Source organism: Halyomorpha halys, unplaced genomic scaffold (assembly GCF_000696795.3).
Source record: "Halyomorpha halys isolate HHAL.00 unplaced genomic scaffold, Hhal_1.1 Scaffold596.1, whole genome shotgun sequence".
Taxonomy (NCBI): domain Eukaryota; kingdom Metazoa; phylum Arthropoda; class Insecta; order Hemiptera; family Pentatomidae; genus Halyomorpha; species Halyomorpha halys.
The window spans coordinates 74,526-88,375 of NW_027106269.1; the positions used below are offsets into that span (position 1 = coordinate 74,526).

The 13,850-nt window shown below is 27.5% G+C and overlaps 1 protein-coding gene across 2 annotated transcripts in view; it reads left to right on the forward strand.

The window, feature by feature from the left end:
* The first annotated feature begins 1,170 nt into the window (after positions 1–1,170).
* Ddc (aromatic-L-amino-acid decarboxylase) overlaps positions 1,171–13,850 on the forward strand; it is a 19,504-nt gene continuing 6,824 nt past the window's right edge. Inside the window, exons 1-2 of one of the 2 annotated variants that reach the window (XM_014426828.3) lie at positions 1,171–1,325; positions 12,594–12,681. In XM_014426828.3, coding sequence (XP_014282314.1) covers positions 12,602–12,681 — 80 coding nt within the window. In that variant the 5' untranslated portion in view covers positions 1,171–1,325; positions 12,594–12,601. Of the gene's footprint in view, positions 1,326–1,409; positions 1,565–12,593; positions 12,682–13,850 lie in introns of those variants that run through there. The other variant, XM_014426829.3, reaches the window with a different exon arrangement.

The window sequence follows — 13,850 nt, forward strand, 5'->3', positions numbered from 1 at the left end:
TATACGACAGGGATAGGATACGATAGGAATTAGATGCCTCAATGCTAAACTCCAGAAGTCTAAATAGGTCTCATTATAGTTAAGTGATTGATTGGAAGCTTGGACCGTTTGTCTAGTGAGTGCTGTAACATCGGAATCGACCTGCAGTTTCTTGTCTTTTTCGTCTTGTATGAATATTGAACCAAGATAGTTCAATCTAAAATCTGAATACATGTTGATCCAAATTTTGAGCTAATAATACAATAATGTATATATTTTTTATTTTTATTGTGAAATTTTACATTCTGTCTTATATTTATAGACAATGGTACTAGGAATCATAGAAGTAACTCACTCCATATTTACAAATATATGAATTAAATGAATCAAATCATTTATTCCAGAGATCCCGGTGCTTCTCTTAACCACATCCATGGTATTAAAAGCCAGTGTAGGATGAGTGAATGCTGTTAACGCCATAATATATAATTATTTTGTAAATAATATTTAGTTAGTTTCAGTGTTTAATTTAATAATGTTTATTTTTATTTATATTAATTTAATTGGATTTAGTTATTTGAAAAAAAAAAATGTAATTATATTTGTGTGTTATAATGAGTAATAGAGACAGTTGCTATGTCTCTATTACTCATTATAACACACAAATATAATTACATTTTTTTTTTCAAATAACTAAATCCAATTAAATTAATATAAATAAAAATAAACTTTATTAAATTAAACACTAAGACTAACTAAATATTATTTACAAGGTAATTATATATTATGGCGTTAACAAGTGAGTTAGAATATAATTAATAGATAATTTTTAATAATAATTCTAGATTAAGCATTAATAATATAATAATCTCACCGGTTAAAAAGGTTGTTTTAACCCTTTTAATGCACAACTGCATAAAAAATAGACTTCATCATAAAAAAAAAATTAATTTATTTTATTTAAATTACTTATACATTCTCAATAGTGGAAATGTTGTGTATTGTTTCAATTATCTTATCTATTATATTTAAAACTATCGATAAGTAGGTTAAACAAAAGCAATTGGTAAACCAGATACGATGCCTACGAGCCACAATTGAGTTCAACGACCAGTTTCCGGTACATCAACGATAAAGAATAAGACATTCTCTAAGAGACACCGACTGCAATGTATAAACTGGTAGTGCGTTGCTTGATTTCCATTGGGGTTTCCCCTTGGACCAGTGGATGGGGCTAGCCAGTGAAAGGATTCCCGGAGTGGGGCTGACGGGTACCTCCAGTTCTCATTCTCCCATCGAATCACCTGGACCATCGACCACTCTTCTGAACCAACGATAGGAAACTGGTGAGTGATTTGTTGTCTTTTAATATGATCCATGTTGTCTCCTAAAACTTTATTTGTTTATTGGATTATTCCCTCATCATGCAATAGCCTTGAAAAACTTGATGTGATTAGATATGGAGGATAATTAGACATAAGTACTTTGTTATCTTTTGGTATATGATCCTTCGTTACCCGATTCATTCTCAGTGTGACAGCTCAACTCGCAGATTTGTCGTACTGAGAACAGCTACGAATCGCAGGTATTATTATCTTAAATTTTTTTAGTTGTATTATCTTAATAATTATCTGTATTAATTATTTTGAAAAATACTTAAAGAACGTATATTTCTCTTTGACAATCCTAAGTGATCGATCAAAATGCAGTCAGCTAGAACTGCAAAACTCAATTAGCTTTAACTGTAATTTACTCCATTAATTTTTCATTATCAAATACAATAACTCTAATAAAATTAGATAAAATCTTGCACCATTATGCTTATTTTTCGATAAAAATTATTGACCTCATATATCAGTGGGTCTTTAAGTAATTCATTTGTTGACATGTAGTCAAAGTAAACCTTCATGAATTATTCGATATTTTTATTATCGATTTTAAAGTTGAATACACCAATTGAAAATTGACATATTAATAGTTTAATAGTGTAAACGGGATTGCTGCTTTTATTTTATTGTTGTTAGTTCAGAATTTTACTTATTTTATTTTATCGTTATTTGTTCATGTACATGGTTTGATTGTGTTCATTTTATTTATCTTTCTGTTTATATATATAAAAAGTTTTTATTTATTTATTTTTTAATTTAGGAATGAATTTGATCAATTATCATTATTACGTGTTGCCCAAGGTTATAGCAGATAGTAATACTTATCAATAAATAAAATTAGGTTTATATAGTGTGTATCTAAATCTGTCAATTTTCAAACCTTATATCGCCTGTAGGTAGGTTAGAGTTAGTAAAGGCGAGTAAGCGGAGACAATCTGGGTGCTCACTGATAATAAAAAAATTGATACTCTAAATGAAAAAATCGAAAGATTTTAAATTTAGATCAGGCTTATCTACGGTAAAGACGTTCGAAAGTCAGTATATCGAATTTTTTGGAGAGTTTGATAAAAATTGTTTTTCCTCTTCCGATTTCGACCATATTTCTGCACCGGGTTTATAATGTTATACATTCATGTGATGCAAAATTTATTGATCTTTAATTCTTGTAATAAGAAGGTTTTCGCTAGGAAGTTTTATTTTAAAGTTATAAATCAATTCCTGAAAAAATTCCGAAATTTTCTTGTGTTATTTCTATAACCTTACGTGAAGGGAAACGTGAATCTTGTAAAACCTGCATAAAAGTAATTGACATACCGTGAATTGATCAAAACGATCTTCTGCTGTATAAGTTTACTTTTAACAAAAATACTTATTTTACCGGTATTTAAGAAATATGGTGTCATGCTCATTGAATTTATTTAAAAATTATCTACAGAAAACAAATTTGTATTCACCTTTTTATAAAAATTTATCAAAATCTTGTCAAAACGTACGAACCAATCTTTGACTAGTTTTCATTAGGACAGCCAAATCAAATACATACAAATAAGAATATTTTAGTATTTTTAAATCAATGATGAAATTATTGAAAAAGAAATAAAAATAATTATAATTAAAATATGAAACATTTGATATAGAATTATTATTTTTTAATTGACGAAACAAAAAATATAAGCAATCGGCCTTTTTTCCTGTCAAGTTATCAAATTCGATTTGTATTTTTGTAAATTTAGATCATCCCTATGATTATTTCATACCTTCCAATTGTTTGGTTTTGGTATTGTATCAAAACAATTGTTTTGGTGCAATGCATTACCAAGCGTCCTTGACTGATATCTGTCAGGTTTTGTAAGTCATGTTTAGAGTGTAACTCCATATCTTTCATCGTACTTCAACCGTATCTCTGGATATATTTGAATACTACTTTACGATTCCAATATATTTATAAGAATTACCTGCCTGTGGTTTCGTGCTTTCGAACTGGGATCGTGTTATTTATACGTAGAAAGTTGTGAAATTATATTTGTTATTTCGATTGATCAATACTTTAATTGATTTAATGTTCCTATAAAATGCATTAAAGGTACAACATAATTATCATTATAGTTTTACTATTTTTTCGCAAACCTTTCTCTCTGTATTACACTATAGATTATATATTTTTTTAATTTATTACAACGTGATCAATACATGATAAAAATATATGTGTCATTCTAGATTATAATATAAAGTTATAAATAGAACCTTATGCAGTCAAATTACCTCAAATGTATTTCAGGTCACCTCAAATTTATTATATCAGTCGAATAAAATCAATTTTTTTACAGTGTGAACAGTACATGATAAACATATATGTGTCATCATTGAAATAATGTAAATTTATAGATAAAAACTTATGCAGTCATATCACTAGGTATTTTATGGACAGGAATAAATATACGAAATATTTCTCTTATTTGTTTTACGATTTGTGAAGATTCATAAAATTTATGTTTATCCATTATTCTATTTAGAAAGGTTATAAAGAATTATTATATTAATTACATAATAATTAAAGCATTAAATACAATGATTTATGTATAAAGTATATAAATATATACTTATATATAATATCAATAGCAGTTAAACATTGACTTGAAGTTCAATTTCTTCATTCTGAATTACATTATTTGTCATAATTATTTATCTTATTAAAAAACATTATAAATCATTTATCAAGAAAAATATACTTAGTTAATGAGCAATAGTTTCGGAAATATTTTAAGTACAGTTAAATTTCTATGTAACAAACTTCGAAGTTTGAAAATATATACATATATATATTTTTTTCAAATTCCCTGACGTTCAACATTCTTCCGAGCTTTAATGTCGTATAACTGATAAAACGAAAATAAGAGAAACATCAAAATTATTTAAAAATCAAAACGCCTTCTGAAATGAGTCATTAATATGATTTCCAGACCTAAAAAAAAATTAAAACTGGCCCATAAATTTCATCAATGATTTACATTCACTTTCGGAAATATTTTTTTTAGATCAGGGCTGGCAGACAAGGTCCAGACTACCATTCACTATCGCATGCTAATTGGTGATTTATGGATAATTGAACATTAAAACTAAAATAAATGTTAGGAGAAGTTTGTCGGGGGGTGTGGTCAGCAAAGAACAACATAAATAAACAAAACCATATTTATTTATTTTATGCCGACGTTTCGACCTGAGTTTCAGGTCTTCATCAGGGGTTGTGGCGTAGAAGGTAGGCTAGCAACTCTAAAATAAATGTTGTTGTTATAAAAAAATGAAATGAATTATCTTTTAATAATTGAGAATATTATTTTGATTAAACCAATTAATAAAAATTCAGTAGGTCAGTGCCGTGCAGTTGACCAGAAGCAAGCAAGGTCAGATTCCAACGGAACAGGTTTGTTTTCCCTGAAAGCTCTTCAAGTTGCATTTAAGTGGGATAAATTGGAAATTTATTTTTACATAAAGTTATTTAAGTACATTCAGAACTACTTTTGGATTTCATTTGACTGTTTTAATGACAAAATTATGAGTTCAAAATAATTAATAACAATTTAATAAAATAAAATTCCTTGGAAATTCTGAAGGTAAAATTAATTTTTGGAAAGTCGGCTGAGGTTTCGATATAATAATAAACACCTTGGCCTCCATAATTTTTTTTTTAAAGCCCTTTCTCATTAGTTCATTAGTAACAGATAAAAACAAAATCGTTTGTATATTTAAATAATTACGTGATTTTATAAGAAATGTGAAAAATGCAAGTACACCTCATCTTCATTCAATGAGTCACATATTATGTTATATGTACACATATGTTTGTTATAATTCTGTGTATTTTAATGTTCATTACAATTACAGATATTATTCAGTTGAAACAACTTTTCAATTTCAGATGATTATTTATTTTTAGATTTCCGGATTTATAATAAATTAAATATTTTACAAAACAAGCTTGGAAATAAAGATAATCAGTATATTGTAAATTTGTCATATTAGACTTCTATGTTCGACTGATCTCGGAAGAAATTTCCCAAAACAAATAAATTATAACCTTGCTTAACCGACTCTGGATAAACTGAGGAAAAAAGAGAATAAATAAACAAAGTTGAAGTTTCTTAAAACAAAATAACTGACTTTGGGACAACTATCAAATATTTTAGTTTTATATAAATTTATGTAAGTACATTCAGAAGTACATTTGAATTTCTTTTGACTGTTGTAATGACAAAATTTATCGGTTTAAAATAATTAATAACCATTCAAAAAAACAAATCTGAAGGTAAAATTGATTTTTGGAAAGGCGGCTGAGGTTTCAATGTAATAATGAACACCTTGGCCTCCATAATTATTGTAGGCCTTTAGGTGACCAGTTTTTTTTTTTTTTTAGTCCTTTTATCATTCGTTCATTAGTGATAGATAAAAAAAATATTCGTTTGTATATTTAAATATTCATATTTAAAAATGTAAATACAATCCTTCTTCCATCAATCAGTCCTATATTGTACGTACATTTGTGATGAATGTTTGTATTTTTATGCTCCTAATCAAATCAAATCCCCATAAATGGGCTAATTACAAATATTATTCAGTTGAAACAACTTCTCTTTTTGAGATAAGTATTTGTTTTTTGATTTCCGGATTTATGAATTAAATAATTCACAAAACTAGCTTGGAAATATAAATAATCAGTATTAGACTTGTATGTTCGATTGATCTCGGAAGAAATTTCCCAAAACAAATCAATTATAATCTTCCTTAACCGACTCTCTGGATAAACTGGGAAAAAAAGAGAATGATTGAACAAAGTGTGAAGATTCATAAAACAAAATAACTGACTTTGTGACAACTATCAAACATCTAGAAATCGTATCTACAATTAAATAAAATCGTGAGTCCTTTTTAATTATTCGAAATTAGTATGAAAATGAAATTAACTGAAATTTGACTGTCATTTAATAAAAATACATATTAAGTGTAGTATTGCCTTTTTGTTTTTACCTAATATATGAGTTGAATTTATATTAGTTTCTTTTTTTTAAACGGATAATCATGGTTCTATTATAATAATTTTAATGAGTGTTAAAATACGGACAACTATTTAACTTTTGTTTTCTGTCCTCCTTTTCTTTTTTTTTTTAAGCTGCTTAGCTTCCAAAAAATATTATGAAACCATATAGTAAATGATTTTTAAATGAGTTTTTAAGGAAGTTTTACTGTGACCAATCATATCGTTAGGAAATTGTTTTGAGATGGATTAGTTAAGAAAATAATTTTATCCGTATAAAAATAATATTAACAAGTATCTAGTAGAAAAGAGAGTTTGTACGATTTATTTAATTTTTCAAATTTGATAATGCAGTGTTAATGAACTGTAGATCAAAACTCTAAGTGAAACTTACCAACTAGTGTGACTATAACAATGTGCTAAATACCAGCTTTAGGTTAAACTCAACTATTTCATTGGTCATTTGCAATTTAATACAAAACTTTCTTGTAATATGGATGAAACGCTTTAATACGATCAAAAATATTAGGATACATTTTGTTACGATCTAGTTTAATTGAATCAGGTTAATCCGCTAACTATTTGTGTAATTATGGGGTAAAGTAAATCTTTCAAGGTGAAAGACTTATTTTTTTTTTAATTTTTGTCAAAAATTATTTTTTGGATTGTCCTTGATTAATTTAATAAAAAATTAAATAATTCAAGTTGAATCGTATGTTCAAATATTAGTTTTTTTCTCTTTTTGCGCGATTTGATCACTTCCATGTTACAGGATAAAAAAAATGTTCCACACAATCTCAAGACGTAACGAATTTTCCCTCCACTCTCTTCTGATAAGTATAGATCCTATGCCTTACAATCGGAACCGTAAAACCTCAACCTTAAGTAAAAGGAACCTCGAAGAATGATCTACATAAAAAATAAATCTCAAATGAAAAACAATAATGCTTGAGGGCAACAAAATTATTATAGCTCATTTAATCTTTTTAGCGGACAAATGACCAACTTAAGAGCTATCGTAACTCTTAAGAAAGCTTACTATCTGATCTTGAAACATAAAATAAAAAATCAGGATTCGTATATAACTTATAGGAATAAATATTTCAGGTGTTTATCAACGTTTGTCGAGTGACTACTTGTATATAATTTGTTTAATTCTTTTGAGTATCTAGGTTCTTCAAGATAATCGACTCCTTCAGATATATTTATAATCAATCGCGGTTGCAATTGTAAATGGAAACTCAGCCCTTGAAATCTAATATTATTTCATTAACTGGGATTAATACACAACTTCACCATTCCAGATTGATGTAAACAATAGATCTGAATAAAAAGCTTATTTTTTTTTTTACTTAACTGTAAAGAAAATATACTTCTGACTTCTAAATATTGCATTACAAGCACAAATATGAGTTGATTATTATATGGAGAAAGAGAAAGGCTATATACAGTTACTAGAACCAATGTTTTTTACTTGTTTGCGAAAAAAAAAATACCGAATTAAAACAAGAAACAAACTTTTACTTTTACTTTCGTAACAGTTGAAGAAAAAAATTGTATTTTATTTTTTTAAATCGAAAGGTTTTTACATCTTCATATTCTACGTTTCATATACTGCGTTTTGGCCATTTATAATGTTACTAATCGGAATTATCCTATTGCTAATAATCAGAATTATTTTAGCCTCAGAACAAATGAAATTATTATTTACTAAAGTAGTAAAAGACCGGAAAAAGACAAAATATAAAATAAAAGTATAATCTGTTTATTAGTGAAGGGATTAGTAATTGAATTAATATGGTTGTAAAGAACTTCACCATTAAATGTATTTTATTATCAATTATAATAAAAATATCCATTTAGTTTCAATGTGTTTATTTACTTATCAGTCCTCTCCTACGTTTCGGCTATTCTTGCCATTCTCAAAGGTCACTTATTTTAAATATCACAGTTATAATGCTGTTAAAAAGTTGGGTGTATTCTGCCTTTGTCGAATTATATTTTAGCCTATCAACCTATTTCTTATCCAAATAATTTACTTTTTCTTATATTATTCAATTTATACTTTCTATTCCTCATCACTCACTATGTCAAGAATACATTGTTTAAACAATGTTGTTATATTGTTTATACTTTCTAATATAATCTTATCATAAGGTGTGATAAGGTTATAATAGTATAATATCAGAAAAGGTAAATTATTTAGATAAGAAATAGGTTGATAGACTAAAATATAATTTGACAAAGGCAGAATAGCCTGCGACTTTCACATTATAATATATTTAAATATTTAAAATAAGTTATCCTTGAGAATGGCCGAAACGTAGGAGTGGACTAATAATAAAATAAACATGTTGAGACTAAAGGGATGTGTTTATTATAATTAATAACTAACAAATTAATATATATTATTAATTTTATACCATGTTAGGCTGAACATTATTTTAAAAACAAAATTTAATAAACTTCTTACTCAGTTTTGAACAGTACGATCATTTACCAAAAAACGGTGTTATCCTATTTTGTACGATTGACATAGTCTTTTAAAGTGCATTTTATGTTACTGCTTCTAAATGCTATTGGAAGCCGCACCCAACCTGGATTAGTTCCGTAACACTACTTTACCCTGTTCCTGATAGACCTATGAAGGTTAACTCCCCTGATCACCTTGCTCTGGTCTTGGCACTAGAAAGGTGACCCAAGTTGCATTAACTATTGTGACTGGTTTTTAATGTAACCTTTATATGAACCATGAAATAGAATAAAAAACATTATCTATTTCAATATCTCGGTACTTCTTAGAAGACTCATTCATCTCCCTACACATGACATAAGACTATTATACCTTGTCATAATGACTCAACAGCCTTAACATTTATTAATTTTTTTCTCGAATATAACAAAGTAATCTTTTAGACTGGATAAATATAAAGGATTATTTTATTTGGTGTAAATATCGAAGGACATGTATAACTAAGTTTCAAATTTCTGCTCTATAAGGTGGATTTAGGAAACAAGTTCTTAAGAACTCAAATGTTCAATTCTTAAGAATCCAAAAACTGAAATAATAATTCGTTACTTCAACATAGACTCATAACTTTAAACTCTTTTGTTTTGTTTTTTGCATAAGTAATACATTTGTTCACAAATAAATAATCTAAAGTTAGGAGCTAGGTAATTATATTTTCTAATAGAAATTCTTACACAAGTGGTTTAGCTTACTTTCGTAAAGGTTAACTCAATTTCAATGAAAAATGTTTCTTCATCTTTTATAACCTGAAAATTTGAAAATTAATTTCATATTAGTATTTTAATCTCTCTTTTCCCATATTTATTTATCAAAAATTCTTCTCAAGGCGGAAAATCAGTTTATATTTAGAGTCATCTTATATTCAAACATGTACATTCATATAGAATAGTTTATTCTATGTAAAAAAAAAAAAAAGGTGAGTTTTTTTTATGCTACAAAACCAAAACTACTTTTTAGCCATCCTCGGGTTTACTTTGGAATCTTATGTAATTTATATTCATTTAAACAATATGGTTTAGTAATCTCAAATCGATTAAAAACATTTAAAACTACATAAAAATCATTAAAACATGGACAATTTTTAAAAAAATTCTTTCTTCTCTTATGCGGAATGCAATTAAACTAAAGAAAGACAAAGGTATTACTGTGGAAGAAATTCCTAATTCAGTATACAGGTATTCCAATGTTAGTCAAATCAGATGTGATTCAGGAGCTTTACGAAGAAATCTTTTTCCCTCATTAGAACAATTACTGTTTAAGTAAAAATCAAAATTATAATATGGATTGCCTGGTGTTGAAAAGAAACGCCTCAAATGCCTTTTTTTCATTTATTAGATCTCATATTAGAAGTTTTTCAATGGTCGTTCAAGAACTGAAGACCAATCCCACTTTCAACGAGCTGATAAAATTTAGGAATGTCTCGAAAAATCTAATAAACACACAACATTTTATTATTTACTTTACATAGAGTTCATAAAGCCAATAATAAAAACTTCTAAATACGTACACACACTCACAGACACAGAAATATTGGTTCTTGACCAATAAAATTTAATTAAAGAAACGACGAAAAACCTTTTGAAGCAATCGACCAGTGAGCACTTGAATGCACGCGAATGTAAATGACAGGTCCATTGAGAAGTTAACTCCCCCACCTGTCTGCACCTTTATATTGAAATGTGTACTCTCAAGCTGAGCTTAAAAAAATATAACAAATCCTATTGCGTTTGGTATCAATTTACTTGCGTACTATTATTTATATTATTGTTTTGGCTATAAATATTTTGTGCGTGAACATTAAAAAAAAAATTCGTTATATCTTATATTTTTAAAGCATGGTATTCAAATATATAGGCTTATTTGAAAATACGACTGCGTGGATGTATTATTTTAATCTGGTTGGTCACATCTTATACAGTCATATTCAGTGCAAAATATTGACAGAATGTCTGACTGTCATTAAATGGGCTAGATGAATAACCATGTTGAATGTAGGAATTCAGGAATATTTAGTCAAGAGGGTTGCATTACTGATTGATATTGATGATTAGAGAGGATTCCCCTGTCGTAAAAAACTTAATATGTTCAAAATTGAGATAAAACACCCAAATTCTGTTAAAATCAACTTTGTTATATAATTTATGATATTAATATATACATGAAAAGCTTATCTACTCTTGTTTGAAATGAAATAGTCGCTAAATACTTAACACATCTGTGCAAGCGTACACTAAAACTAAACTACTTTTATTAAGAACCTTGATTGTGCATAATTTAACAGTTAACCGGGAGCTTACTGTTTTTAATGATTATTTATTCCAATAAAGAAGACTAGACTGAAACTGAATTTTAAACATCTTAAAACTAGAGAAATTTTAATATTATGATAAATTAACTAAGGTGCAACGTATACAGGAGTATTTAAAATATTAAATTGTAGTATAAAACTCCAAAAATTGAATATGACGTTTCTGAGTTGCGGAATTCTTAATTGTTTTAATATTTTAGTAACATTTTTCGTAATTATGTCAGGAAAAAAATAACTACCAATACCTCAATTTAGATGTAAATTTGATTTTCGCATTTTCAATAAAAGTCGATTTTTCACTTGGAATCCCAAGAATCCAATAATACATAAGTATTTTAATAAACATAATTTAACTTGAGAACTTATTTGTATTATAGTGAATGTCAACTTTTGATTTTCTGGGACAGGCAGATTTCGGTTTATTCCCATTTTCCAGAGATGCCAGCAATTAACAGGCCTAGCTAGTGTAATGGTCTGGACTTAAATTATTTAAATGAATCACCGGCAAATTTTTAAATTTTAAAAAACTCAGAAAATGCAGTTTTGTACAGAAAATCCTCGAAATGTGCAAATTCGTGCAGTAACCCGAAAACATGCAATATAAAACTAATATCAATGGAACGTCCTCGTTACGATTCAAATTTCTATCGAGGTTCGGCCGAATTTGAAGCTATGCGACAAAATATGTAATTGCATGAAAATCCGATCTTTATTAATGGTAATTAAATTATTCAGTTAATAGATCCTTCTCACCAAATTTGCTTAAAGAAATGAACACTTACCTATATCTTATATAAAATATGAGGGAAGAGAAAAATATTTTACCCGAGTTATAAACAGAAATATAAGTTTTATTTAATACCTTAAATGTACTTGGGTACATCTCTCATAGTTAATAGTAGGTAATGAAAATGGATAAATGTAAACTAACAAAGTTAAGGAAAGGAAAAATATTTTCATTAAAGTCGAACTTCTATCTAATGAACTTGAAGGATTAAAGATTAAGCTAAAATTAATTTTCGCAATTATTGACTTAATAATTGTCTAATATACCTTATTTGTTTTTATATTTCTCATATTCTTGTTTCTAATCATTTGAAGACACTTTAATTGTTCAGTACTATCCGACTATTTAGAAAAAAATCAATTCTCATGTTTGAGTTATTAATTTCATACAAATAAAACTTTCTTAATTATTTAAGGTTTTTACAAGACTCAGTAAGGAAAAATCCAGTTATTAGACAAATTACATAATATGAATTTGGCAACAGTACTGTATGAAAACAGTATTTCCCCATTCCCTTCCCATAATGTGTATTATAATTGTTTTTTAATTTATGATACTTATATTATTTTCAGATCCCGTGATGGACCACAAATCATTCAAAGAATTTTCTCAGGCTATGTCTGAGTACATTGCCAACTACTTGGAAAATATAAGGGAGAGGTAAGTATTTCTTCAATATCTTTTTATAATTGCATACACGTCTGGAAAGGGCAGATCCAGGTGACTGAAGGTTCTAAGCAGTAAACATTTCTGGCTTCCCCCCAAAAAACAGTTTAATGAAAGCTTTGACAAACGGTTAAAAAGTGTAATTTTAGTAGCTATAAATTTAAGATCTTGATTTTAGATTTTTTTTTTTAAATTAATTCATAGAGGTTTTTTAAAAGTGTTTGATTACTTTTCCCGAATCTTTAAGTTAAGATATTTTGCGTCTTCTGGGGCCAGTGATAGCAGTATGCAGCTGCTAAGTCTGCTTGATTCTCCACAGCATATAGGTGGGTTGTTAATCAATGAATAATGCAAGATTTTTTAGATTTCCCGGTGAAATAATGAAAAATTTGCTTGTAATTTTTGTGGGAAAAAATATGAAACCTTCATGAGTTGATTTGATGTGTTCTTATTTCTAGAGTATGGGTAATGTGCAGATTCCTGTACTATATATAATATACCAATACACACTAATAAATACAACTTATACTGTAAGTAAGGGATAGATAACGGACACCTCCTGAAAGTTATATCTAAATAGTTTTATAAATGTTTTTCGAATTGTAGATATTTATATTCCTCAATGTTTTCTTAATTTTTATTTCTCAACAAACTAAGTTAAAAATTTCAACTAAATTTTTTTGATTGTCCAAGGTTATTAAATATTTATTCAATCATAAATTGTTATTATTTCAATATAAAAAATTGTTGAAAATATGTTTTGGACAAGATATTCCTTTTTTTTTTTTTTTTTTTTTTTTTTTTGTGGAGAGTAAAGAATTTCTGTACATTACCAGCCTAATAGTAAGTATAGAAGGACTATAGTACTTATGACGAGTTTATGAAAACTTGTCATAAATTCGCAAACAGAATTCGATCAGCTCTGAAGAAGCATAGAAATTTATCCTGAAAAAATATAGATATATTTTCAAATCCAAAGCACATCCTCTATAATTTAAGAAACTTATATTCTGAAGGTGCTTGAAGTTGGCAAAACATTTTTTTATTGGTTTTTAATTAAATTTTAATGCATACAAATGTACACCTTTTATTTAAGGTCTTTAATTTGAAATAATCTAAGACTTATTTTTTTAAATATATAAAAGTGAAGTCTCTCTCTCTCT